This window comes from Pelobates fuscus, chromosome 2, assembly GCF_036172605.1.
Source record: "Pelobates fuscus isolate aPelFus1 chromosome 2, aPelFus1.pri, whole genome shotgun sequence".
NCBI classification, from domain to species: Eukaryota; Metazoa; Chordata; class Amphibia; order Anura; family Pelobatidae; genus Pelobates; species Pelobates fuscus.
Window position 1 is genome coordinate 34,810,234 of NC_086318.1, and position 26,173 is coordinate 34,836,406.

The window sequence follows — 26,173 nt, forward strand, 5'->3', positions numbered from 1 at the left end:
TGTGAGTGCATTTTTATATTTATATACAAGGCATATATGTATCCACTGGAATTTTACACTATATTGGCATCTGCTCTGTTTGTATTTTATAAACAACGAACTGTCCTCCATCGGAACAAGACGCTCACACCATATCCACAGGCAGGGATCATACCATCCAGGTGGTTTGAAGTGGGACTCTGAAACTCTACACACTGCCTACCCCCCCCCCCCCCCCCCCGCCCGAGGACCACTCTAGATAATTCTCCCTCCATCTGTATACATAACTTTTTTTAGTAAAAAAGACAACATTTAACCCAATCTGAGTTGCTGTATAGATGACACTTAAACTGAAAATCTTTGAATGTTTTATAAGTATGTGTAGACAGGGATGCCATCAGGGAATAAAAGTCCACACTCCATTATGGGGTCTGGTCAGGCAAGAGGTAAAAGTTATGGGTAAAAGTTGTCATCATAATAATTTCTGCATGTCCAATGGGACAGAATATAGCACATGAACCTTGGCCCCACTTGGATTCACTTGCCTGGAGTAAGACTGAGAAACATGATCTCCGCAGTGTAATGCACATTGAATTAAACTTCCCAGTCTGCAGTGACTTCCCAGTCTGCAGTGGGAAAAGGCCTCTTTCAAAAAGCAGCAGGAGGTGTAGGACTCAATTAGAAGAAGAAAGTCAGCAGCAGAAAGCCGGGGACATGGAGGCAAAGCAAGAGGTAGCCTGAAAGTTACTTTGTAGCAAAAAAGAAGGCAGCAATTGGTAGAATAATTAAAGAAGCTACGGTATGTTGTCTGTAAATTTTCTTATTTTGCTTATTTTCTAGTACAGAGGGGCCCAAATTCCTCTAACACAAAAAGTATTGTAGTCAGGTGGGTGCAGGTTGGAGGGATGAAGATACTACAAAGTTGAGGTAAGTAAATTGGAGAAACAAATCAATTTCTATACAATGGAAAGACTAAGAAGGAGATGTACAACAGGATCTACATCTTTAGTTCTTCTTGCTAAACTAATTTCAGAACTGCTACCCTCCCCTAATAAGTAGGGAACCTATCTCTGATATGGTATTAATTTTACAGTATTGTGCTTGATATATTGACCTCTTTGTCATGAACCCACAATATCTGTGACATTTGTATTTAAATTAATTTGAAATAGGATAATTAAATGTAAAGTCTAAGTTTCCATGAGAACAACTGTTAGAACAACGTGAACTACATAAGAAGGACTGCCTCATTGTGGCATATCATGAGATGAATGCGGCATGGTAGTATCCACCAACGTCCACAGAAACATGAAATAGGGCAAAAATTTCAAACACAAGGCATTTCTTAAATTTTAAAATGTAGAGTCCATTTTATACTTAAAAAAGAAAAAAAGAGCTTCATTGAAGTATGCTAAAATTCTGTATTCTTCAGATTCTTTGGAAATCTGTTTCTTATCCAAACAGTCACCATCTAAAATGTGCCCTAATTACGTGGCAAAGCACAGATCTCATGCGCAGATGGCCTTAAAACAGCACCACATTCAGGGGTGAGATCAACCTCTACCCCAGGTGGAGGCTGGAATGTAAATGTTTGCATAAGTCTTGTAAAGATCAGGAACAATTCCATTTTAGCTAAGTTTTCCCCAGCACAGCTTCTTCGACCTGGAATATACACACAAAGAATAGTTAGATAAGGTAAGTGTAGGATTTAGTTTTTAATTGTGTAAGAATAATAACAATATAAGAGTATCTATTTTTTGATTAATGGAATAGTTTCAAAACATTTCCTTAAAGGAGCAGTAGAAGCACCTTAACTACAACACATTATTGTGGTTATGATGTATTGGAGGCATTGTATTGGAGATTGTATTGAAGGCATCCAATTTTTTTGTCAAACATTTTGGGAGTGGATGTTACTGCATCTATAGCCTTCACCTCTTTACCTATCAATTAGTACAGGATGGAATTTATATTGGCATAAAAAATGTAAATGCTGCATCATTAATGTGGCTGGAGAGAAGGTGAGTGCCAGTGAAAGCCACATTGCCAAGTTGGTCTTACCAGCTGAAAAGGGGATAAATGCTTCATTTTTCACAAAATTTCCTTTTGAGTCAAGAAAATGTTGAGGATAAAACTCTTCAGGTCTTTCAAAATAAGCCTTGTCTTGCAGCGCAGATGCCAGAATTGGGAAGACATCTGTTCCCTAAAAAATGGACAGAAAATAAATATAGGGTCAACAGTCAACATTTGTTTGGTTTTTTTTTTGTAATGGAAAACATATACAATTACATAGAATGCGTATGCCTATTATTCTGCCACCTAGTGTTAGAAAGAGGGAAATATTCTCCTGGAAACGGTTTTGCAAAACAACATGGTTTATCTACTATACAAGGCACTTTTGAAATCTGAAAAAAGATAAACTACTATTTATTGGCAAGAACAGAAACAAAACTATATTTCAACAAGTTTTCTAGCTTGGATATTTTATTTATTTATTTTAGTGATTTCAGTCACTATGCAGACCACAAATACATTTAAGCATATACCATTGTAATGAACAGTTAGTAGGAAGAAAATATTAGAGTTTGAGTAAGCTGTAAAACATAAGGATTTCAAGCATAATATTAGCATTATGAAACCAATTTTTTAAAAAAACAACAAAAAACAACTATAAGTAAGTTAAGGAATACATACATCAAACAGAAAGAAACTCCTGTTAGTAAGAGAGAGAGGGAAAATATTTGGATTTTGAAATCCCCATCAATATGCCTATCAGTGGATGAATTTAACAGTTGTTATTGACTTTCCATCGGTATTAAGTTGTAGTTGGGGAAAAGTCCACCTGTAAGGAACATTATTGTGACGGTAGTCACCATCACTGGGGATGGAAGGCAGACACTATATGTAGGTCCCCAGATTCCTTTTGTCTTTTGGTCACCCTGTGCCCATTATTGGTGCAGGGTATATTGAATATATTGCTTGTATGTGCCTCTCCTCCTTCCCCTTTTTTCTGTCATATTGTTTCCCCAGCAGGGTGTTGTCCCATGGACACTTGCTCTTGTCTGACCCCACTCTTCCTTGTACTATAGTGCTTTATGTGCCCTATTGTTTGTAAATGAGGCTGTTGGGGGCTAAAATGTATGTATAAATTATGAGTGCTGGCCACTGATATAATGGGGGGAACTGCTATACTGGCTATAATTATTTACTATACAGCTATACTCTCTGTATGAGAGCTTTGACCACTGGGAGCTGGATCCAGGACCCTGGTCCAGGAAGGGAAGAGACTGCGAGACCCCAGCCAAGTTGCGGCAACTATGGGCTAAAAGTGCTTATCACCATAAGCACTCCCAGCGATAGCTAAGAATTGTGTTTGGCGGAGGTACCCAGTCAGTCTGCCACAATTGGTTGGCAGCAGTGAGATGTCTTCCTAGCTATTGTGGAAACATCCAAGTCATAACTGGTATTCCTTCACATTGTCTGGAACTCAGAGAAATGGATATAGGCAGCACCCGAGCAGCATCCACATCCGAGGAGGAGTTCCAGAGGAGACTACAGGATGCTCTGTACACATTGTTGGGAGAGAGTGAACTGGATTTTAGGGACCAGATCCGAAAGGAACTCTGGAACGAGGTACTTGAGGAAGTTCAGGTTCTCCGGAAGGAATACCTCCCAACCCCAGAACATTGACTTCATAATCAACTGGATTTGCGGATACATTTGCTAGGAGCGCAGCCCCTGAAGGAATGGGTGGTTGAACTTGAGCAACTGGTGTGGGTGGACAATGGTTACCGGGCCTTACGATGGTATGCAGTCCAGCAGTACCTGTGGCTAGGCGATGACGACCCTCCAGAAGGTGAGGACTATGTTGGCTGTGGCCTATTGTGGGAGGCCTTTGAAGAGGGGACTTATTTTGGGAGCTCTGCTGTTTTTCAACTCAGGGACATCCAGGAACATCCAGGAACAAGGTACAAATTCTGTATATTTTTTCTTGGCCTCGATTTAACAATATCCAGTATCTGTCTGTACTAATTGTGTAATACCAATAATATATTTTAAAAATAAACTACAATATAATAGTGGTTCCACAGCTGAATGCAGGCCCGTTGTTAAAGGGCCATTGCACTGTCTGAATAAAAAAAAAACTCTAATTATTAAGTAGTTATACCCCCAATGAAAGCATTCTTGCATCAAAAAATATATACATATATATTTTTTACATGGGATTAATCTTAAAACAGCTATCCTTTGTCTACAGACTTTGCAAGCCTTCCCCTATTCCCCATTCCATATTTCATGTTGCTGCCCAATTACAGACATCCCAACTCAGCTCAACTAGAAGATTTTGCAAGGAAGGTGCTCTGGGCAATTGCCTAGCTCTTGAGTTTAACTGCACCTTGTTAAACAACCAGGAAGTAACAGGACTGAGTTACCTGGTTGACATCCGCGAGTGTGTAACAAGGTCAAGGTATAAAACTGCCAATTTCTGTTAAACCCTGCACTTTTGTAAAATGAAAAAAAGAGGACATACTCTTCAAACAAAAAGTATTTCAGGAAGCTAAAATGCTTTAGGGGTCTGGAGTGTCACTTTAATGTAAACTAGGCTGTAGTAGGGTGTGAGCATAACTGGAACTATTGAATTATAGATCATTATAAAACCCACTACAGATATAAATATAACTTAGTAACTATATTCTTTCATTGTTTGAAAATATTTTTGAGATGGTGCATGTTTGATGTCAATAATATTATTTTAATTATATTGCTTTCCAAAATTATTTTCTGCTTGACAAACAAGGAACATACACAGAAATAAGCAAACATTTCTACCTTTATATACTCACATATTATATTGGATTAAAAAGCAGATTTTGAAACTACGTGAGACTCATTGCATCTTATTACACATTTTTATCAGCCCATTGGAATTAATAAACCAAGATTGTTCATTTGACTTTAACCTCATGCATAGTTGTTAAATATTCATAAAATGACAGTGAAACGATCGATTTATATGTATTTATATGTAATACAGTAAACCATGAAGTACATGACACAAACATAACAAATATAAATAAGTATACTGCAAGGTACTCACTCACCTTAGGAATAAAATATCCTCTAAATGTGACATCACAAGTAGTTGCATGTGGAAGGTTGTTAGGTACAATATTACCAAACCTTTGAATTTCATGAATGACAGCATCTGTATATGGCATGTCCTTTCTGTGTTCTGTTTGAGGCTGAGAAGATCCAATCACATTGTCTATTTCATTTTGGACATTTTCTGTCAATAGAAATTGTATGGCATTAAACTATTTATCATTTCTATGTTGGTGTACTGATGTCCAGAATTACATATATTTACTTGTATTTATTAAACATGCACCTGCCAAAGCTTCACACAAAATATTCAAAATCCATACATTTATGTATACAATATATCATTTTTAATATGGTTACTACTAGTTTCTAGTATTTACAGATTTTATACCAAGCTTCTTCCCTCCGCCCCCCACCCAGGTTTATCCTAAATAGTAAAGTGTATATTTAATTTCAAACATAGAATGTGGGCCAAAATTCAGAGTAGGGTTTGAGGAGTCATTACAAATTTTTTGTTAATGCATCAATGTCAATGATTTTACATTCAATCAATGCTTAAAGTATGGAGATCTGTTTGACTAGTTAAGGAAGATGACATCTTTTAGATGAACTTAATTTACTACCTCATAAAATCAGGCTCTTTTGATTGCATTGTTCATAACATTAGTTAATATTTGAGACTCTAGCGTTCAAATTTCTGCACCTATTTTCTCCTTGAGCTACTCAAGTGTACATGGTTTGTTCACACACACTTGCTCCTTCAGATATCCCTACAGGAACTAATTGGGAGCATAAAGGTTGGGCAAACATGACGGCCAATTAATCTGGGTATTTCTGGAAATGATCCACTCCCTAAACAGCTGTATCAGTGCGTCTATTGTAGCCCTGGCTGTATGGGCAGTAGCTCCATCCTATTGAAATCACATTGCAGGATGATTTTCCACTAAAGGATGTAAAGAAATGTAATCGTATACCTGCCATTTTAAAGATAAAATGTGACTATTTTTACTCATTCCTTTATGAAATTACCCATGATGAATCTCCCAATGCTCATTTATAATATGTACCTGAAACAAAAAATGTAACTACAAACACCTATTTACCTGTCAAATCCTACTTTGAATTATGGCCAATCCTGTATATAAAATGTATACACAAATGTATATACAAGGTAACTATACAGTATGTGAAATACAGACGTCTCTGTTATACTTACATATTAAAATAAAGTATAATTACATAAAATATTTATTTATTTTTACATATGTTTTTGTAGGGTTTTTCTTTTTTAATTCTCTATTTGTATGATTTTGCATATATTTGGTTAAGAGGGGGATGGGGTACAGAAAGCAAAAGTTGGAAGGGGTGGGGGTAGTTGGATGCAGTATTCAATAGTGGTTTTGGTACCATCACAGGGTGCTTTGTCTTTGTAGGGGGTTTAAATGATGGGGCATTTCATGTTTCACAATCATTCATATAGGTCTGGCGGAAATATATAATTCTGAAAACTGACATTACAATGTTTAATATATTAAGAACCGACTGGAAGCTCCGACCTTTACACGGGGAAAAACACTTAAAACAACCCCCCTCATACCTCAAAATGGCTAAAAAATACCCCTGGACCGAATGGGGCTCAAGGGGAAAAAAATGATACCCAACAAGCCCACCTCGGGGCTCACAATCGGGGAAATGTGGAGGCAAGCACAGGGCGCCAATGAAACCAACATGGCGGCGTTGCATGGCGGGTGCTCAGATTTCTCAGAGGAACTGTCAGACGACGCGGAGGAAGACCACCTATGGGCTCCGAACCCGCCACCGAAGGCTAAACGACGAGGCACAGAGGCAGACTCGGAGCCAATTACCACAGCGGTCTTAAAAGCATTATTAGCGGACTTGCAAAGAAACATCCACGAGGATGTGACAGCGCTCCACGCAGACTTACGAGGCCTGACAGGCCGCATCGTCAAAATGGAGGAAGCCTCCCAATCTCAGGCCCAGGAGATCGCCACATTTCAACAGTCCATGCAAGACCTGCAAAAGCAAACCCAGCACTATGAGCGTTGCCTCGCGAATCAAGAAGATGCCATGCGGAGAACTAACATTAAGATAAGGGGAGTCCCGGACCACGTGCCGGAGGCTAAACTGCCAAAAGTTTTGGGGCGCCTATTGCTGGCGATATCACACAAGCAGCCTACACCAATTATCCCAGAAGAAGTCTTTAGGATACCCAAACCAGCAGGTGCACCGACCACAGCCACAAAGGAATGCCATCATCACCCTTCGCAACACAAGAGACAAGGCAGCGATCTTCACTGCCCTACAGTGCAGAACCCCCTTCCACTTCGAGGACATGGAACTGTCGTTCTATGCGGATCTGTCCAGGGCCACTCTAGCCTGGCGCAGGTCGCTTAGACCACTAACCTCAGTGCTCTAACACCACAAAATAGTCTACCGCTGGCGATCCGCCAGAACACTGGCGGTACTACAGGGGACAACTACATATACCGTCCAGGACATCCAGGAAGCCTCGGCCATTCTGCAGACCCTGGGGCTGCCACAAGACTCTCTCTCCAAAGAGGGGTCAACCAACAACAACTCACCAACTCGCACACACACCTGGAATCCGGGACGGATCACCCCATTCATCCCCCAGGGCGCCACACCAGGCTCCTATGCAGCGATCACAACTTAGGAGCAACGCACCGCGCACCCACAAGAGAATCAGACTCACCGCCGGACACCGGTAAAGACACAGCGCAAACTCACGGACACAACCCTATTGCCCAAGCTCCTACCGGACTGTATGTCACGACAGCTCGAACAGCACCAATGGACACCAAATACCTGAGGGCACGGACGGTAAACTCCTAAACTGACAACCACATCCCCCCCCAGAAATGAACATGCCCGATGACAACACCCAGTACAGACCAGACTTGCAACCCCCGAGACCCAGTTGGACTTAAAGAAACTCACTCACTCTCTCGCCTGAATATTGCTGATGTGCCGTAAATATACAGCTCTTGTATTATAGTTTTTGTTGTTTAACCCTGCAGATAGCTTTGTAACCAACATCCCCCTCAACACTCACATGTTGGGGTGGTCGGCTAGCTCCTCTCCCTATAACTCACATGCATAGGCACAATATGCCCGCAACAAAATGAGATTTAAAAGTCACACCAGACACGATCGTTGCATTAACTAACCCCTGCAGACATGGTCCCTGTCTTCCCTTTATATTGATCTTACACCAAGCATATTATCCTAGCATGCGTCCATCAATATATTGTTAAAGCCTGCTAATATACAAAAGTCAAGCTACTACCACAGAAACGCATACAGAGGCCGGTTTAATCTTCCAACGGAAAGCACAGTCCTCTCTAGGACATAAAAGTATTACAAAAGTGTATATAGTTCTAACAACTAGGTTCAGCCACAGATGGGCATCGGATAGCCACATGAGCACACCCTGACTTGGCCCCCCCCATACACTGGGGTATAAAAGGCAACGCTTCCACAAGCTAATGTTACATAGCGCTATTCCTACTTCACGGTGCCTTAAATTTGTTCTATTTTCCTTGAAAACCACATAGTAGCATAACATTAGAGATGCAGGCTGATGACAAGGAACCCTCAATGTTAATCCTAACGAGTTAAAATATGTCTGTGTTGTCCTTACCTGGATCTCGCCTAGCAAATAACATGCAGCCACTGCGGCTGGACGGCCTAGAGGCCAGTCAGTAATCTACTCAGGAATGTTTAGACACTAATCAACCATGTCTTAACTATGCTTAGCACTGTTTAGTTAATGTCTTCGCACTGTTAGTTACTTATCAGGCACCAATACTAATACACCGCAGCTCCAGACCACAATAACTGATAAGCGCATGTGTAACCTGCTTAGCTCTTAGTAATGGCAAAAGCAAGATAGCCTACTCTTGCAAACATCAACTCACGAATACCTTCCCATTTAAAAATGTGTGCAAATCTCATCATTGCTCTTACGGCCTGCATCAGCTGTACATATATGCATATCTGTCATTTATTAACGATTTAGACATAAATCTGTTTACTAATCTACCTTTAAAAAAATAGTGCAATGTTTATCCCTACTGCCATGTGTTTAACTATGTATATTACCGGGTTGCACAAGCTGTTGTGGCAGTGCAAAGCCACTTGTTTCACCTCTGCACAAACAAAATAAAGAATAATAAAAAAAAAAAATATTAAGAACCAACATTTTTTAAGGGAAAAAAAGGTGCTAAATTTTAAAAATATAAACCAGTTCAGCTAAGAACACCTCAGTGTATAGTCACTTTATATACTATATAGACAGAAAACTAAAAATATAAGAAGGTGATAGCGAAAACTTTGATTACATTTACCTTTTCAATATATATTCACAGATAAGTCCTTTTCGGAGAAAAATAATTATGCATAGACCCAATTTACAGAGCCATTGTAAAGAGTGGCTCTGAACTATAGATGTGTTTCATCCACAAATAGGGATAACTGGATGCTGGTGTTGTTCCTCCAGAAGTTGGAAATGAAGATACCATCCAGAGGATTCAGGAACAAAATAAAATTGTATGAAAAGGAATTTAATTAAAACAATATATATAAAAACAAACATATAAAAGATATATAAATAAAAACAACGCGTTTCGACCATATATGGTCTTCCTCAGATGAGAACATATGTGGTTGAAATGAATTGTGCTTTTTATTTATTTATCTTTATATGAATTTTGTGGTTGTAACAAATTACACTGTTGTATGTTTTATATTTGTATTACACAGGGTCTATGTATAATTGCTTTTACTACAAAAAGGACTTGTCTGTGAATATATCTTGAAAAAGTAAATATAAACAAAGATTGTGATATCACCTTTTTATATTTTTAATGTTTAAAATATGCCCATGTGTGGCGACAATGCAGCATGCAGTATAGGAATCCTTGCAGCCCTCCATCTCTCCTTCTTTCCACAATATTCATTTAGATCACGTCACATTTGATATTTTCCATGTGCACATGTTATATTAAAAAAAATGTGTTTGTGTGAATAGTGTTATGAACGAACCAAAATACACATATTTTGTTGTTTATTATTTGTTGTTTATTATTGTTGCAAATAAAATGGAACTGAATTGGTTAATGTTTAATTTACATATGAAAAGGATGATGAAAAATTGTGTGAATATAGTAAAAAAAAAAATGTAAGCACTTAATGAAATAGCCAACAGTTATTTGCACGATTGTTAGTGTTAAGAGGGAATATCGATTGTTTATTAACAAAAGGCCAAGTTTAGACAAATCTTTTCATATTATCTGTCTGTCTGTCTGCCTACCTCTCTGTCTAATCTAATCTATATATGTGTTATCAAAAATTTACTTTCAGAAAAGCCCATCAGAGCTCCTTGATTTCAGAAACTTGTTGAATTAATTAGTTACATTACAAGTTAAATCCAGTAAGGCCAATGTTTTGATATGTAACAAAGCCACCTACAAAAAAACAATGCCTTACTTTGGATCACTGGATATTTCATCATTAGCAGAATGCCCCATCGAAGAGTCGTGGAGGTTGTTTCTGTTCCTGCTGCAAACAAATTGCCCACAAGAGCTGTTAAATTATCATCATGGAAAAATAATCCTTTGGGTTTTTCCTGAATTGTAAAATAAAAATGAAAAACAATCTGGTAAAAAAAAGCTATACATTTATGCATACTGATAATGCGTAAGGCTGTTAATGCCAGCAATTTGGTTAGTTTACAGAACTTCATAGAGAGTCATCAAATAAAAGTCAAAATAAAACAAATATTAAACTGGCTAATCGCTAAATGCTATTTGATTGCAGATTTAAGCATTGTTTCTAAGTCTGACTTTTCAGTTTGTTTACAGATGGATCAGTTTGCAAATTAAACTGAACAGTCAATTTGGAACACATTGCCCACAGTGTTAAAAAAAATCAAATAACAGAATTTGAAGATAAAACTCTCACTCGAGGTATTCAGAAAATATGGCCTTTTCTCTGAAATGACAGTGTTTACTGTAAAAAGCCTGCAGAGACTGACTATACCACCTGGTGACTATAGTGTCATGATTTACCTTGTCATATGTTTAGACTAAATTCAAATATCTAGCTGAAAATGACCCTATAATCAATATGTTTTGTATAAGTCAAGTTCCCATTTAAATTGAACAAAGTTCTGTGGTTACCTCCTGTTGCTTGACAAGATATGCATCAATGAAATTTCTTTGGTCATTTATGTCCAGCTGGTCCTTGTGCTTTGTAAATGTCTCTTTAATAAATGTCTTCAACTTCTGGACATTTTCAAAAACGATATTGTGACTTCCAGGTAACAAGCGAACCAAAGATGGAAACATGTTGTACAGCTAAATAAAAATGGAAAAGGAAGGATGGATGAAATGCCTGATCCTGTTAGGACAAATAAGAGAAACCTATTATTTTCAGCCTCTCAAACTTCTCTACGCAGGGCCGGATTAACATAGGGTCTGATGGAGCTGCAGCTCCAGGCCCAGGCCCATGGAATAGGCCCATTGATTTAAAAATAAATAAATAATAATTTTGCACACCCTTAGGGTTGCCACGTATTTCTCATGTATTTCTTATGGTTCCCGGGTATTTCTCAGAAGTATTTCTCAGATATTTGTGACTGCCTAGCCTTGTGCCGATATTGCAGTAATACAGGCAATACAAATGTCTGTCTCAGTATAAACAGAGATTATTCTGCAATACCAGCACTGGCCAGTAGGGGTCGCTTTTTGTGTTGAGAAAGGCAGGGATAAGAAGTTACAGCATCTCCCTCCCAGCCTCTCTCTGCTCACTGATCCGCGGGGAAGCAGCTCTGCACAGAGAGTCCAGACAGCAGCTCCGAGCCTGCGAGACAAGGGGACGGCGAGAGACCTGAGGACTATGAGACATTGGGGCACTGGGGAACATGGGGCCCATGAGACACTAGGGACTGCAGTGGCCCCATGTCTCCTAGTGGCCCCTAGTCTCTCAGTGTCCCCATGTCTCCCAGCCAGTGTCCCTAGTGTCTCAGTGTCCCCAAGTCTTCTCAGTGTCCCCAAGTCTTCTCAGTGTCCCCATGTCTCTCCCAGTGTCTCAGTGTCCCCATGTCTCACAGTGTCCGAATGTCTCTAAGTGTCCACTAGTGTCCTAGTGACATCGGGACACTGGGAGACATGGGGATACAAACACTAGGGGACACTGGGCGACATGGGGACACTGAGACACTAGGGGACACTGGGCGACATGGAGACACTGAGACACTAGGGGACACTGAGAAACATGGAGACAATGGGGGACACTGGGCAACTTTGAGACTTGGGAGATATGGGGCACTTCCAGTGTCCCCATGTCTCCCAGCCAGTGTCCCTAGTATCTCAGTATCCCCATGTCTCCCAGTGTCCCTGGTGTCTCTGTGTCCCCTAGTGTCTCAGTGTCCTTAGTGTCTCAGAATCCCCTAGTCTCTCAGAATCCCCTAGTCTCCCAGTGTCCCCATGTCTCACAATGCCCCCAAGTGTCTCAGTGTCCCCTAGTATAAAATAAACAAATCTCACTGTGATAGATTTAAGCAGGTTTATTGGACACCGCAACGTTTTGACCTGTACCCAGGTCTTTACCAAGTCTCCAGTGTCCCCTACATATCACAGTGTCCCCTATGTATCACAGTGTCTCAGTGCCCCATGTCTCCCAGTGACCCCTCATGTCTCAAAGTCACCCAGTGTATCCATGTCTCCCAGTGTCCCCAAGAGTCTCAGTGTCCCCAGGTCTCCCAGTGTTCCCTAGTATCTCAGTGTCCCAATGTCTCTCAATGTCCCCTAGTGTCCTAGTGACATGGGGATACTGGGAGACATGGGGACACAGACACTAAGGGACTAGGAGACATGGGGACACAGACATATCCCCTTTTTGTGTATGTTTGCCCCTTTCGGCAGCTCTGGTTATGTGATTTGTATCAGTGGCCCACCCTTTTACCCCATCCATAGACTTCCTGCTTTACTGGACACTGCTGTTAGGGGGTATGGGTTTACTTGCAAGATGAAAGCATGGGATTAGCATAGGGTATGTGTTTTCTCATAGCTGCATCCTATGAGTTTCCCTCCAGCACCATCTCCATCCGATACATGACGCTTAGGAGGTAGGACTGTTTTAGTGTTTTTGGTCAATAAGATTTTGTAATTAGGCCCATCATAATTGTCAGCACCAGGCCCACTGGGCTCTTAATCTGGCCCTGTCTCTACGGATAAGGCTCTGGTGGTAAGATCCCCACCTGGAATGTCTATGGAGTAGACAGTAAACAAGGAAGCCAAGAGGTAAATGTATTTTTAAGAATAAAATGATTTAAAACAAAATGTAATTGGCACAGTATGCAAGAATAATGAACAATACATCCTTTTTTCAAATAAAATACAAAGTATTTTCCATAATCTCTTTCACTACATTAGGGCTTTTTCAAATGAAAACATTTGATATATTGCACTATTGGATTTCTCGATTTCTTGTCTTGCATATATATGGATTACACTAGCAAATCTTCTACCCATCATATTCGCTGATACAAGGACCTACTGCCTACCCAAGAATTCATATTGCACTTCAAAATTCATCCTAGTGCACTTCAAAATTCATTTTAAAGGGGTAATAATTCATAGCATATTTTGGACTATTTTTAAGACTGCTTTGGACTATTTTATTTAACACACCTACTGTATATAATTGATAATAGTACTTTATTGTCATTCCTGTACTTTTGTGGTGCAGCCATTTTTCCTTTGTCGTTCTTCTTGATCTCCTGAAGGGTTTAGAGTGAACCCCTTCTCTTGGTTTGCTGGCTTAATTTTGATTAATTCTCGCTAAACCTGTTCCCTTTTACCTTAGTGATATATATACAATACACAAGATCCAGCGCACTCACCTATCCACTAAACAGCAACTTCAATGTTGACAGATTTTTTTTTTTTTTTAAAACATCTAATCTAGGCAAAAATAATGGGGGGTTTAGTTACATTATATGATCATACATTGCATGTGATACAGTCCCGTAGTGTCAAGTCGGTTTTACCTACATATGATAGTCCGCAGGGACAGGTTATAAGGTGGTAGCTGGTGGCTGTTAATAGTGTGTTCCTAGCCATCTTTTTACAATGCTGTGTGTGTCCTAATTTATCACCATCTTTATAAATGTTGATATCCAAGAATTGTATCTCTGTGTCGCTGTATGTTAATGTCAATTTGACTGGGTATGGTAACAAATTAACCGCGGACCCTTGCCAGAGTAAAAACGCTGGCGCTTTGGTGGATACAGCTGAAACCTTAACTATTTCTGAGTATCAGGCAAAGGTAATATTATGGCCCCAGACTGCAAAAGATCTATCCCACACCAACACAGTGAAAGATCTGTACAATGATCTGGTGGAACTAAGAAAGCAAGAAGTGGACTTAGATCTACATGGAATATTCATCTCTGACTACTGCAGAGCTAAGAGTATACCTAGAGGTTTGCGTGTGAGGAATTCACCGACCATAGGGAGGCAAAATGCAGAATTCTGCAAGAAGTGGATGAATATAGCTAATAAGTGTTCCCTGGACTGGATGGTCATAGTGGTGGAAGAAGTGGGTAAAGAATTGACCTTAGTGAAACAATCCATCCAAGAATTTGAGGTGTCCAATAGCCTAACCCTTCAATTTTCTGCAGCGACTGAACAGATGTTAAAGCTACAGGATGATATCAATAAATACAAGAATAAATTAATCAGATTCAAGAAGCAGAAACTGGCAAAAGTATTCCATGACTAGCAATACCATCAAGTTTACAGATGGTTAAGTTGCACGCAGAGCTCCAGAAGGAAACCACCTTCCAAGATATAGATATTGTATAAGAAAACCATCATTACAAATGAGAGATATCAGTTCAGGTGAATCCACTTTAGACGCAGACACCAAGGATGATAGACAGCGAATTAGATCGGCTCCTTTTTTAGAGATATACATCCACACGAATCCCCAGGCACCTCACAAATGAACACCAGAGGTACAAGGAGAACGCGATCCCCCGCAGAGGGCAAAAGGGAAGAAAGAAGTGCAGGCTATATGGGAAAACCGCCGATAATTAAGAAATGACCACTGTGTTCATCTTATCGGACAAAGTACTAACAAAGGATCATTACTCGATATTAACAAAAAGTACTCGCATTCGTACCGGTTACTAAACTAGAATCCTTTAAAATGGAATATTGAACTGTATAAGTTGCAACGTATAGTGAGCAGCAATGAACACCGTAAGGAGTAGCAAACTGTAATTAAAAAAAAAATCAATTTCCAGCTAGGCACAAAAGGGATATTAAAACGTCCAACAATTCAATTAAGTCATTCATGCAAGTGCTTAAAATGGATATGGATCAGATTATAAAAAACCCATTAGACCACATACAAAATCTAACTTTCTCAGAAAAAAACAGCTCTAAAAGATCTCCAAAAAGATCCAAAATTAATATACGCCGAGCTGACAAAGGAGGAGCCATTGTCATTATGTCTTACAATCAATACAAACTTGAGATTATGCGTCAACTCTCAGATCCTACTACTTACCAGAGATTGACTTTCGATCCGCTCATCAAATTCCAAAAGAAAATAAGCAATCACATTTCTTTTGGCCTACAGATGGGCTACCTGGATAATAAAGTACTAAATTCTTATTTGTAGAACATCCAATCCTGTGTTATACACGATTCCAAAGATTCACAAGGATGCCAACAACCCCCCCAGACCAATCGTATGGGCCCGAGACAGCCTTCTTGAACCCATTACAAAATATGTTGACTTTTGTATCAAGGAATCTGTGTTGGATCTTCCTACATGTATCTGCGACACCAATGATATCTTGAAAAAGATTAACACAGTATCTCTGGAGGATAAAAATGTAGGCACTCAGATATTCTAAGCACATCAAACAAATACTGTGGTCCCCTGATTGAATATTTGCTTGCCTTTTTACACATTGCACTTACATGCAATTATTTTAGGTTTGAGGAACATTTTTTTCTTATAATTGTCCGGAACAGCGATGGGGGCAGCAATGGCACCCTCATCAGCTAATGCAAATATGTTCCAGTTTGAAAATAAACACATATTAAGTCAACAAGCAGAGAAAATCATTATGTATTATCAATTTGTGGATAATGTGTTTTTACTCTGGCAAGGGTCCGCGGAGGAACTTGAAGACATGGTAACCAAGATTAATTTGTTACCACTCCCAGTCAAATTGACATACAGCGACATATATATACAATTCTTGGATATCCCCATTCATGAAGATGGTGGTAAATTAGGACACACACTGCATTGTAAAAAGACAGAGAGGCACACGCTAGCAGCCCCCACCTATCACCCTGAAAAACGTAAAGATTCTCTACTCATATCGCAATACATGCGTGTATATATATATATATATATATATATATATATATATATACACTGTATATAAACCGCTTGCTAAACACTATCTGGCAGCTTCCCACAGACTTCCAACATTAGGCTTCATAGTCATAGATCATATCCCCCTTTTATCCCATGGGGGTGATAGATCTGGACTATTGCTTTAACAGGGAAGCATATTGGTTCGATCGCTTGGACAGCGTTGTACCTAAGGGCCTTAATGAAGAAAGTACTTATTCTATGTTTCTTTAATTTAATTTATTATGTTTTATGATGGTTAGACTTAGCCTGTTGTCTCAGTTTATATAGTTAGATAACACTATGGAGTAATAGTACGATTATCTGTGGCATACGTATAGGTATTTAGAGAGAACAAAAAGGTGGCGCATACCGTGCCTAATAATTATATAAATACAAAATGTACATACATATATCTTCGAGTGTTTCCAATAAATCAAACCTCGGAATAAAAAAATGATAAAAATAATAGTGCAATACAGTAAGCTAATATCGTGAATTGGTAATAGTAACTCCACACAATCCACTCACATTTAAAAGAGCTATAACAGAGCTCAGCTGTGATGCGCTTGGACGGTATGATCCCCATCTTAGGATATGTAGTTATGGTTGACACAGGTATTTCCAAAGTGCAGTATGCGTAGTATATGGAGGCTCCTTATACAGTTTATATTGTTATAGTAGAGATTCATCTACTTAATCCTCCGTCCTACTTGTTTTTACATTCTTTATATTCTATTTGGAAACACACCGCATTCAGGCTAAGCACTGGGGAAACACGTTTTTCTTGTTGTATACACGTTGCATAGCAACGCCCAGGCTATTGTACGCATCATCATGTTTAGTCAACGTGTCCTGCCTATGCACTTCCGGGTTCAGTCGGGTGTTTGATTACTGCACACACTGTATTGGTAAGTAATTATTTTACATTCTCTATATATTCTCACTCTTTACCCTATAAAGTTGATCTTGAAAAAGACCCTGTAGGGGTCAAAATGTTGATTGGGACAAGTTGTATGTAACTTCAATAAAATAAACTTTTGGAAAAAAGACCTGCGAGTGCACCTGCTATTTCTTTAGAATATTTTTGCACGCTAAGGTTGCACCAAGGCATGATATCCGTTTAATACCATCAAAGGGGTGAGTGCCAAGGCTATTACATTATTACATATATATATATATATATATATACACAGACATACTTATGCTTATTCACATAGTCAACCTTTACAGTCTGATAGGAACTTTCTTCAGGATGGCTGAAGATCTCTACTCTACTCTAACAGCAAACTATTAAATCTTGAAAAATTTTAATGGTAAAAAGACATACTTACCAAAATTATAGGACTTCCTATATTCCTAACATTAGAGTTGATTATGCCAAGAAGCTTTAAAAATGTTGGATCATTGTAATCAAAACGATGACCAAGTAGTACAGATACAATTACATTGGATACAGCGCCATTTATTATCATTGTGTTCTCAAACGGCTTTCCTGTAATTATAAGAAAACAAAACTAAACAAATATATATAAATATATTTTCACCTCTAACTATATATATCCGATGTCTAAATGCTCTCCTTCTGAATGTCTGAACACCCACTCAACACTCATACTTGTGATGTCACTAACATGCACATGATGTCATTAGCATCTATATTGGATAGTAATGTTTGGCTGAAAGTTCTTCAGAAACTTGCACAATGAGCAACTAAGAGGAAAAACCTATTGACTTTTAACCCCTTAAGGACCAAACTTCTGGAATGAAAGGGAATCATGACATGTCACACATGTCATGTGTTCTTAAGGGGTTAAGCACGTTTCCCCCTATTGAGAGTAATCACTTACCTTTGTATGATTTAAATACTTCCACCAATGAATCACATTCCTCGTTAATCAGAGATTCTATTACTTTTTTCCCCATTCCAAAATCGCGTAGTGTTGTAAGAGAGAATCTTCTCATCACTCTCCAGTTTTCACCATCAGCAAAAACGACACCTAAATTAAGTACGTGAAATTTGCTAAAATGTCAATACAACAATCATATTAACCAATCTAAAATATTCCACAGATACATGCAAAGTTACAGTTTCATTAAACAACAACTACTTGTAACCATCTATGGAATTTTAGCCAGCCTAAATGACACAATTGGAATATACTTTCTTATTATTAGTAAAGGAGCAAATTTATAATACTTTTCACAAGAATGAGATTTACTCACAATCTGGTAAGTTATTGTGAAAAGGTGACAAAAATACTAAAATCTATGATCTTCTTTTCATGATGGATGTGTGCAAAAATGTGCATGGTAAAGAAATTGTTCACCCCCTACTGCATGCACATAAAGAGATTAACTGCAGAAATGTGCTGCATGTGCATCTTACATATTATTTAAACACAATCAACCTTTATTTTATATGATCAAATGTTTAACTCTTTCCTAAAAGACAGCCTTCAGGGAAGACAACTTGTGATCTTATTTGATGCACTAGAAATACGTGCATTTCTACATCTATCCTGAACAAGATCATGACAACTCATCTGTTATTAACTAGAGTGAGCCATGGAAATGAATATTGAACTGGCAAAATGCAAACTGTAAGCCAGAGTGGCTTAAAGAATAGGTTATCTTTTGCAGGTCACTTTTTAATTCACATTAATTAAACTTGGATTGTTAACTAAAACAGCGACTGTCATAAATAGAAAATTCAATTACAAATCAAATATGACTATGTTAAAATGTTTTTTTTTTTTTTACGTCTAACTGATAATAAACATACCATATCCCTTTAATGCATCATGGAAGATGGGCACAACAGGTCTCCCAGAAAACACATCTGCGTGGTTGACAAGAGCATCTTTCACTGTATCGTAGCCGCACAGTACAACCACTTTCTTCATTCCCATGTGAAAACTGAATACAGAGCCATACTTCTCAGCTAACTGCAAAGAACAACAGTGATGATAAAGGATAATATTTGTTTATCCATTTTTAATACATTTGTATTTCCTACTTTGATACTCTCTAATCCAAGGCTAATCCAGTTGGTAAACCACTCTTCAGAAAGAAACACTCTGTTAAATGTATCAGGCCGCTCTCCTGTTTTAGTCCATTTGTGTTTGTGCTCTTCTTTATTTCCTTGCCATGCATTTTTTTGTGAAAATTAAATATTTCTACTTTTTGCACTCTCTTGCCATATTCTACAGAGTGTACATTTCTTTACACTCCTCTTTTTATTTGTTGGGTGTTTTACCGATTGGATTTCTATATGTATAGCTGTAGTTGAGAAGGAGCGTCCCCTTTTACTTAGTGGACAGTTTCAGGTGAGATAGAAGTTATATTTATAATTCAGCAGCCATTTATATAGTGGCTTGGTCTGCTTTCCTGATTTTTGTTTAGATTATCTGGTGTATATACAATGAACATATAACCAAGATGTGCATTAGAAGAACACTATTAACTTCTATGAGATGATGCAACTCTTTGAAAGAAAAATTACTGGAAAATAGGATCCCAACAAACTGGTGATATCTGGTGATATCACTGCCCCATACACAGCAGTTATGACTTAAAATAGAAATGACCTCGGCAGGTGACCCTAAGCTTACAAGTGGAAGTAAAACCTGATAACATTAGCAGAATCCAACTCACAACATAAATGACGCTCAGGACCTCTTATTCAGGATACTTTCTTTTTAGAAAACACAACTAAGGAATATGCAGAAATCACCAAAAATACAATGTTCAAACGAGGGTCTGACACATTATTATTGATAAATTACAATAAATGATTGATTCCAATTTATAAATAAGACTAGCCTCATAAAATTACTTATTTTTCTATTTCATGTTTTTTTTTTTTTTTAAATATATATATATATAGATATTTGTGGTCAAGGCAAAAAGCCGTAGAGTTAGTAACTTTAAAACAAATAGGACATGAAAAGTCAGTTGTGGTGTGCCGTAACTGACAACGTAGTAGGCCTGAAATAAAAGAGGGCCTACCTCAAGAAATGATTAAAAGGAGGAGTGGTGGGTGGGACAAATCTCAAGACCTGAGCCGGTAGCAGGTGAAGGGCTGGAGCTCCTTAAGAAGGGGAGCCAAGCCCCTCCCACAACTTCAGGCCCTGCCTTCCATTTGTGGTCAAGGCATAAAGCCATAGAGTTAGTAACTTTAAAACAAATAGGACATGAAAAGTCAGTTGTGGTGTGCCGTAACTGACGACGTAGTAGGCCTGAAATAAAAGAGGGCAAAAAGATGTAACTAGTCTATTCAGCCTACAATACAGTATAAGATTATCACACAATCATATTCTTGAAGGCTAGGCGTACTTCCTGAACTGGCTGGGGGATGTATCGTGTATAAGCTGTGGACTTCCAGTGGTCCATGATCCTAATGATGTGTGCAGGGATATTCTTTTTTGAAGCGGTAGTAGCGGCTCCTATGCGAAATGAATGACCAGAATATTTGGCCAGGTTTATCCCCAGGGGTACTAACAATGTTCTTACGTAAAGCATGAACTTACTGATGGTCAGTGTTTTACCGTACAATGCCAGTAGTGGTTGATGTGGTGTCATTGAGATGGACGAAAGGTACTGGTCGAAGACTACCACGGGACACCATTTATTGTCAGTAGGGTAGTAGGGAATAGTGACCGTCTGTCCCTTCATACTAGTTTTCGTATGGTGTAGAAACAGTGAATAGTGGTCGTGTGTTTTAACTAGGTTAGCTGTTTTGAGGAAGTTTGGGGTGTTATAATTAGTAGTGGTAAATTATTTGGGCCGAAGGAACCCATAGAATGCCAAGTATATGGCTCTTTTGATGACCTGATTTGTGCGAGTCTCAAATGGTGAAGTGTCTAAAAAGATTTGACAGTGACTGAAATAGAATGTCATGTATAGGTAATCTGGAAGGTGTAGGTGCCGGGGTGGAATCCTTGATACCCTTCAATACAGACTTTACTTGGTAAGAGGAGAGGAACCGTTGTTTATCAGGCCATGTGGTGAGGATGTGGTGTTGAATACCTGTGATGTATAATTTAATAGTGTTGAAGGATAGTTTTAAGTGAAGGTGGCAAAAATAAATAAACGCAATCATAGTACTCATGGCAAATTTGTCAGCAATTTTGTGTTCCATCACAAATTTATTAAACATCAGAAAAGCCCTGTCATAAACCTTTTTAGTGTTTACAGAAAGCCCTAATTGTGAGAGATGATATCCGTGAGCGAGTAATCTGTTTAGTCCAATATCATCTCCTGCCACTGTGGTATGGGAGTGGTTATTAAGGCCGCTGTGGGTAGGGCCGCCCGGAACTCCTGAAAACGAGATCGGGATAAATGGTCAGTGGCAACATTGAGAATCCCAGGAACATGTACGCAAATCAGGAAAAAAATGTATTTCGCTGCTTGCCATGTGAGATTCCTAACAAACCGCATGATGTCCAGGGAAGCGGAACGTCCCTTGTTAACAATATGGCATGTTGCCATGTTGTCCGAGAAGCACCGCACCGACTTCCATGACCAGATAGCTCCCAATTTTACCGCTGCTGCAACAATGGGATAAAGTTCAAATAAAGCAGACGTGTCCTTGAACTCTGGTATCTCCGCAATTTCCTTTGGCCAGTTGCCCCACATCCATTCATTGCCAAAAATTGTGGCAAAACCGGAAGTGGCCGCAGCATCTGTCCAAAGAGAAACAGACTCATCCGATAACACTGGTATAAACAAGCTCTTCCCATTCCAGTGTCGTAAAAACTCCCTCCACATGCGTAAGTCAGCGGTGGCATGCACATCTAACATTATACGGGAGGAGTCGGTCTGAAACCTAGGAAATAGACTGAGTAGTCGGGATATAAAAGCCCGTCCTTGAGGAATAATTTTCATGGCAAAATTAAGAGAACCTAACAGGGATTGCAACTCCTTTTTTCTGCAGGACTGTTCGGTTAAGTAAAAGTCAATGGCGGCCAGTATGCGATCAATATTTTCCCTGGGGAGGCTAGCCTGCATGTGTACCGAATCCAGTACAACCCCCAGGAAATTGATGACCGTATCGGGACCTTCCGTCTTAGTCGGTGAAATCGGGACTCCTAGTTGTGTAAAAAGCCGTGTTGTAGCCTGGAGGCTACTGGGAGGTAAGAGGTTGCTTTCTATGGAAAGAAAGTCATCCAGATAATAATTAATGGTGGGGCATCTATAGGTGTTAAGCAATATCCAACACAACGTCTCAGCAAACATGTTGAAAATACGTGGGCTGCTCTTTGAACCGAAAGTGAGACGCGTGAAAAAATAATATAACTCTTGCCATTTAACACCATGTAGATGCCACAGGGATGGATGAATAGGAAGTAGTTTAAAAGCATTCACTATGTCCGTCTTACTAAGCCATGCGCCTATTCCTGCTGAGAGGATGGCCGTGATGGCATTATCTATAGTAGCGTATTGCAGCGAAAACTCGAGGCAAAGGGACGTACCTGTTTGAGCTGAGTATTTAGCCGGGTGAGGTAATATAGGTGAACTGTAGGTCCTACAAGATTAAAATAGTGAGTTTACAATTAAATTAAATTTAATAACTATTAAGTGGGTTATCGATATGTACCTTAAACTCCCTCCTGTACCCAAGATACCTACCAGGTAGATATATCCCAAATTGGAACCTGGAACCAAACCCCAAAAGGTTGCGTGGATGGCCTAGCCTATAAATGTAGAAGTAACACGAATGTCGGTTATACAAAACCTCACGTGGCTAGTAGAACATGAAAATGACACGTGAAACTGTACGAATTTTAAGAATTTAATGTGTCACATAACAACCAAAAAAAAAAAAAAGCCTCATCTTGATTACTTGTGGTATGTAGAACACGGAATGCCTTATGCCATACCTGCAAGCAATTTGCCTGAATGCAGGTGTAGAGGCCAGTCATATAGCTGCTATAAAAATGATATATATGTAACACACCATGTTAATTCCCCAACAAACGTAATAATGTAGAATGACCACAAGGGGCCGATATAACACAGCTAAAGTGCACAGAGAAATAACTAATGCAGTTTAAATGAATGAATAATGAGTGTCTTGTCTCAAATAAGCACAATTTATATAGCCAGTTTATAAGTACGTAACAATAGCGCAATGAATTAAACGAAATCATGAATTGAAACGGATTTGCCCAGCGTACGTACAAGAATTCCCGCCAAAATATTCGAAAATGTGACGTAACGGTAAGCCCCGTAATTGGATAGTGGTGTCCCAAGATGACGGGGCTCGACCGCGACCGCCGCCGGTTGCTTATGACGATAAGCCGAAATGCGGGGACGCCGGGGAGACAGGAAATATCTTGCAAGATGAAACGGAGCAACAGGACCAGGTAAGTGAATCCTCGGTGTTCAGCTTGTGGCAGAGGAGATTTGCACGGACCGGAAGTTCGGTTATGCAAATCTCAAGACCTGAGCCGGTAGCAGGTGAAGGGCTGGAGCTCCTTAAGAAGGGGAACCAAGCCCCTCCCACAACTTCAGGCCCTGCCTTCCATATATATCTTTCTAGTAATAGTCACAGTCTAACCCAAAAACAAAGGAAGTATCTCACTGGCAAGCAAAAACAAACAAAAGAGAAGATATACAGAGATATTTACTAAAGTGAGAACTCAAAGTGAATTTCAAGTTTAAAGCCAGAGCAGCTGAAAGGAGATGTTGTCCATTACAGCTATTTTGACCTTAAATTTTAAATTCACTCTGAAATCACTTTGAATTATTACTTCAGTAACTAACCTTGAAAGTGTTCTGAAAATTAACTATGCCTGTTTTTTTCATATCGGTCATTCAATATTCACATGGACGAAATATCAAACATCACTGTGTTCATTTGCCATGATTTTATATTATAATAAACTTTGAGATTTTTTACTTTTTTGCACGTGTTGCATTTCTGCCTGTAAATACAGTCTGCTAATTTACCCAATGCCGCTGGAAGAAATATTACCTTTTGAAATGTTTTAAATTGTCTTCTTTTATCCAAAATGTGCAAATTTCCAATTATTGGCAAAGGTTTTGGTCCTGGGGGAAAGTTTTTGTACTTATTTCCTTTCCGGTCATAAAAAGTATTTAGCAAAAAAAGAAAGACAGTTATTGCTAGAAGCACCGAGACTGGATCAATAGCAAACATGTCTTCACAGAAATCTAGAGGGAGAAAATAATAAATAGAAATGGCATCTATGAGATCTTTTCAGATCATTAAACATTTTAAAATATTTATGGTTGTAATTAGGTAATACATACTAATGTTTCAGCTTTATAATATATATGAAAAATAATATAATTTACAAACAAATATTTGCAGGTTTAAAATTTGCTATGACTGCTCCCAAAATTGTAGCAAAATATTATGCAAAAAACAACTAACTTGAATACATATGTGTTTTTTATTTATTTATTTATCTATGATCAATTGCTGTCAGGTAGAAAAAATAAATAAAAATTAAATTGAAACATTACTAAGCCCTACCTGTACTTGAGTCCTGAATCTCCTGAGTTGGGTCCAACATCAAAATTATGAACATCAGGTAGGATATATTGAAGTCCTGTCAACTATATATTTTAAAAATCTACCGATAGCATTATATTTAAATACATTGAATTACAATCTAAGCAACTTACAATATATAAAATATATTCTATTTATCTTTTATGATCTAAGATTAATTTGCACAAGCTAACTTTTAATTATTTAAAAAAAAACAAATACCAACCAGTTATGTATTTTTATAGTTTTACAGGAACCTAATCCTCTTCTTGCTTTCAGTACAGTCTGCTGGTATATTGTCCAGTGTTTTTATCTGGAGCATGTGTTACCGTCTGCTGTTTATCAGAGCATTCCTTTAACTCTATTTATGTTTGACTGAGTGACTTTTAAATGTGCAGAGACACACCCATTTATATTTCCACATTTCACCTACTTTACATTTCACCTACAGTGCCTTGCAAAAGTATTCACCCCCCTTGGCATTTTTCGTGTTTTGTTACCTCACAACCTGGAATTAACATGGATTGTTTGAGGATTTGCATAATTTAATTTACAGAACATGCCCACAACTTTAAAGATTGTTTTTTTTTTTTTTATTGTGAAGCAAACAACAAATAGGACAAAATAACAGAAAAAAAGCCAATGTGTTCTTTGGGTGATGTGATGTGTTGGGTTTGCGCCAGACATAGCGTTTTCTTTGATGGCCGAAAAGTTAAATTTTAGTCTCATCAGACCAGAGGACCTTCCTCCATACATTTTGGGAGTCTCCCACATGCCTTTTTGCAAACTCAAAACGTTCCATTTAGTTTTTTGCTGAAGTAATGGCTTTGTTCTGGCCACTCTGTCATAAAGCGCAACTCTATGGAGCGTACGGCTTATTGTCGTCCTATGTACAGATACTCCAGTCTCTGCTGTGGAACTCTGCAGCTCCTACAGGGTTACCTTGGGTCTCTGTGCTGCCTCTCTATAATGCCCTACTTGCCCGGTCCGTGAGTTTTGGTGGGTGACCGTCTCTTGGCATGTTTACTGTTGTACCAGGTTCTTTCCATTTGGTTATGATAGATTTGATGGTGCTCCTGGGGATCA

At 38.8% G+C, this 26,173-nt stretch overlaps 2 protein-coding genes across 2 annotated transcripts in view; both read right to left on the reverse strand.

The window, feature by feature from the left end:
* Nucleotides 1-26,173, reverse strand: part of LOC134586516 (cytochrome P450 2K1-like) — a 426,562-nt gene that overhangs the window by 333,933 nt on the left and 66,456 nt on the right. The gene's annotated exons all lie outside the window — the stretch shown is intronic.
* On the reverse strand, nt 1,429-25,387 carry LOC134586520 (cytochrome P450 2K4-like). The gene is made up of 10 exons (XM_063442079.1): nt 25,314-25,387; nt 24,548-24,744; nt 19,352-19,514; nt 18,417-18,566; nt 17,901-18,061; nt 11,304-11,480; nt 10,612-10,750; nt 5,082-5,266; nt 2,041-2,182; nt 1,429-1,641 (listed from the first exon to the last, which is right to left on the reverse strand). Exons 2-10 carry the CDS (start codon nt 24,728-24,730, stop codon nt 1,463-1,465), a joined length of 1,479 nt encoding a protein of 492 aa, XP_063298149.1. The 5' UTR covers nt 24,731-24,744; nt 25,314-25,387; the 3' UTR covers nt 1,429-1,462.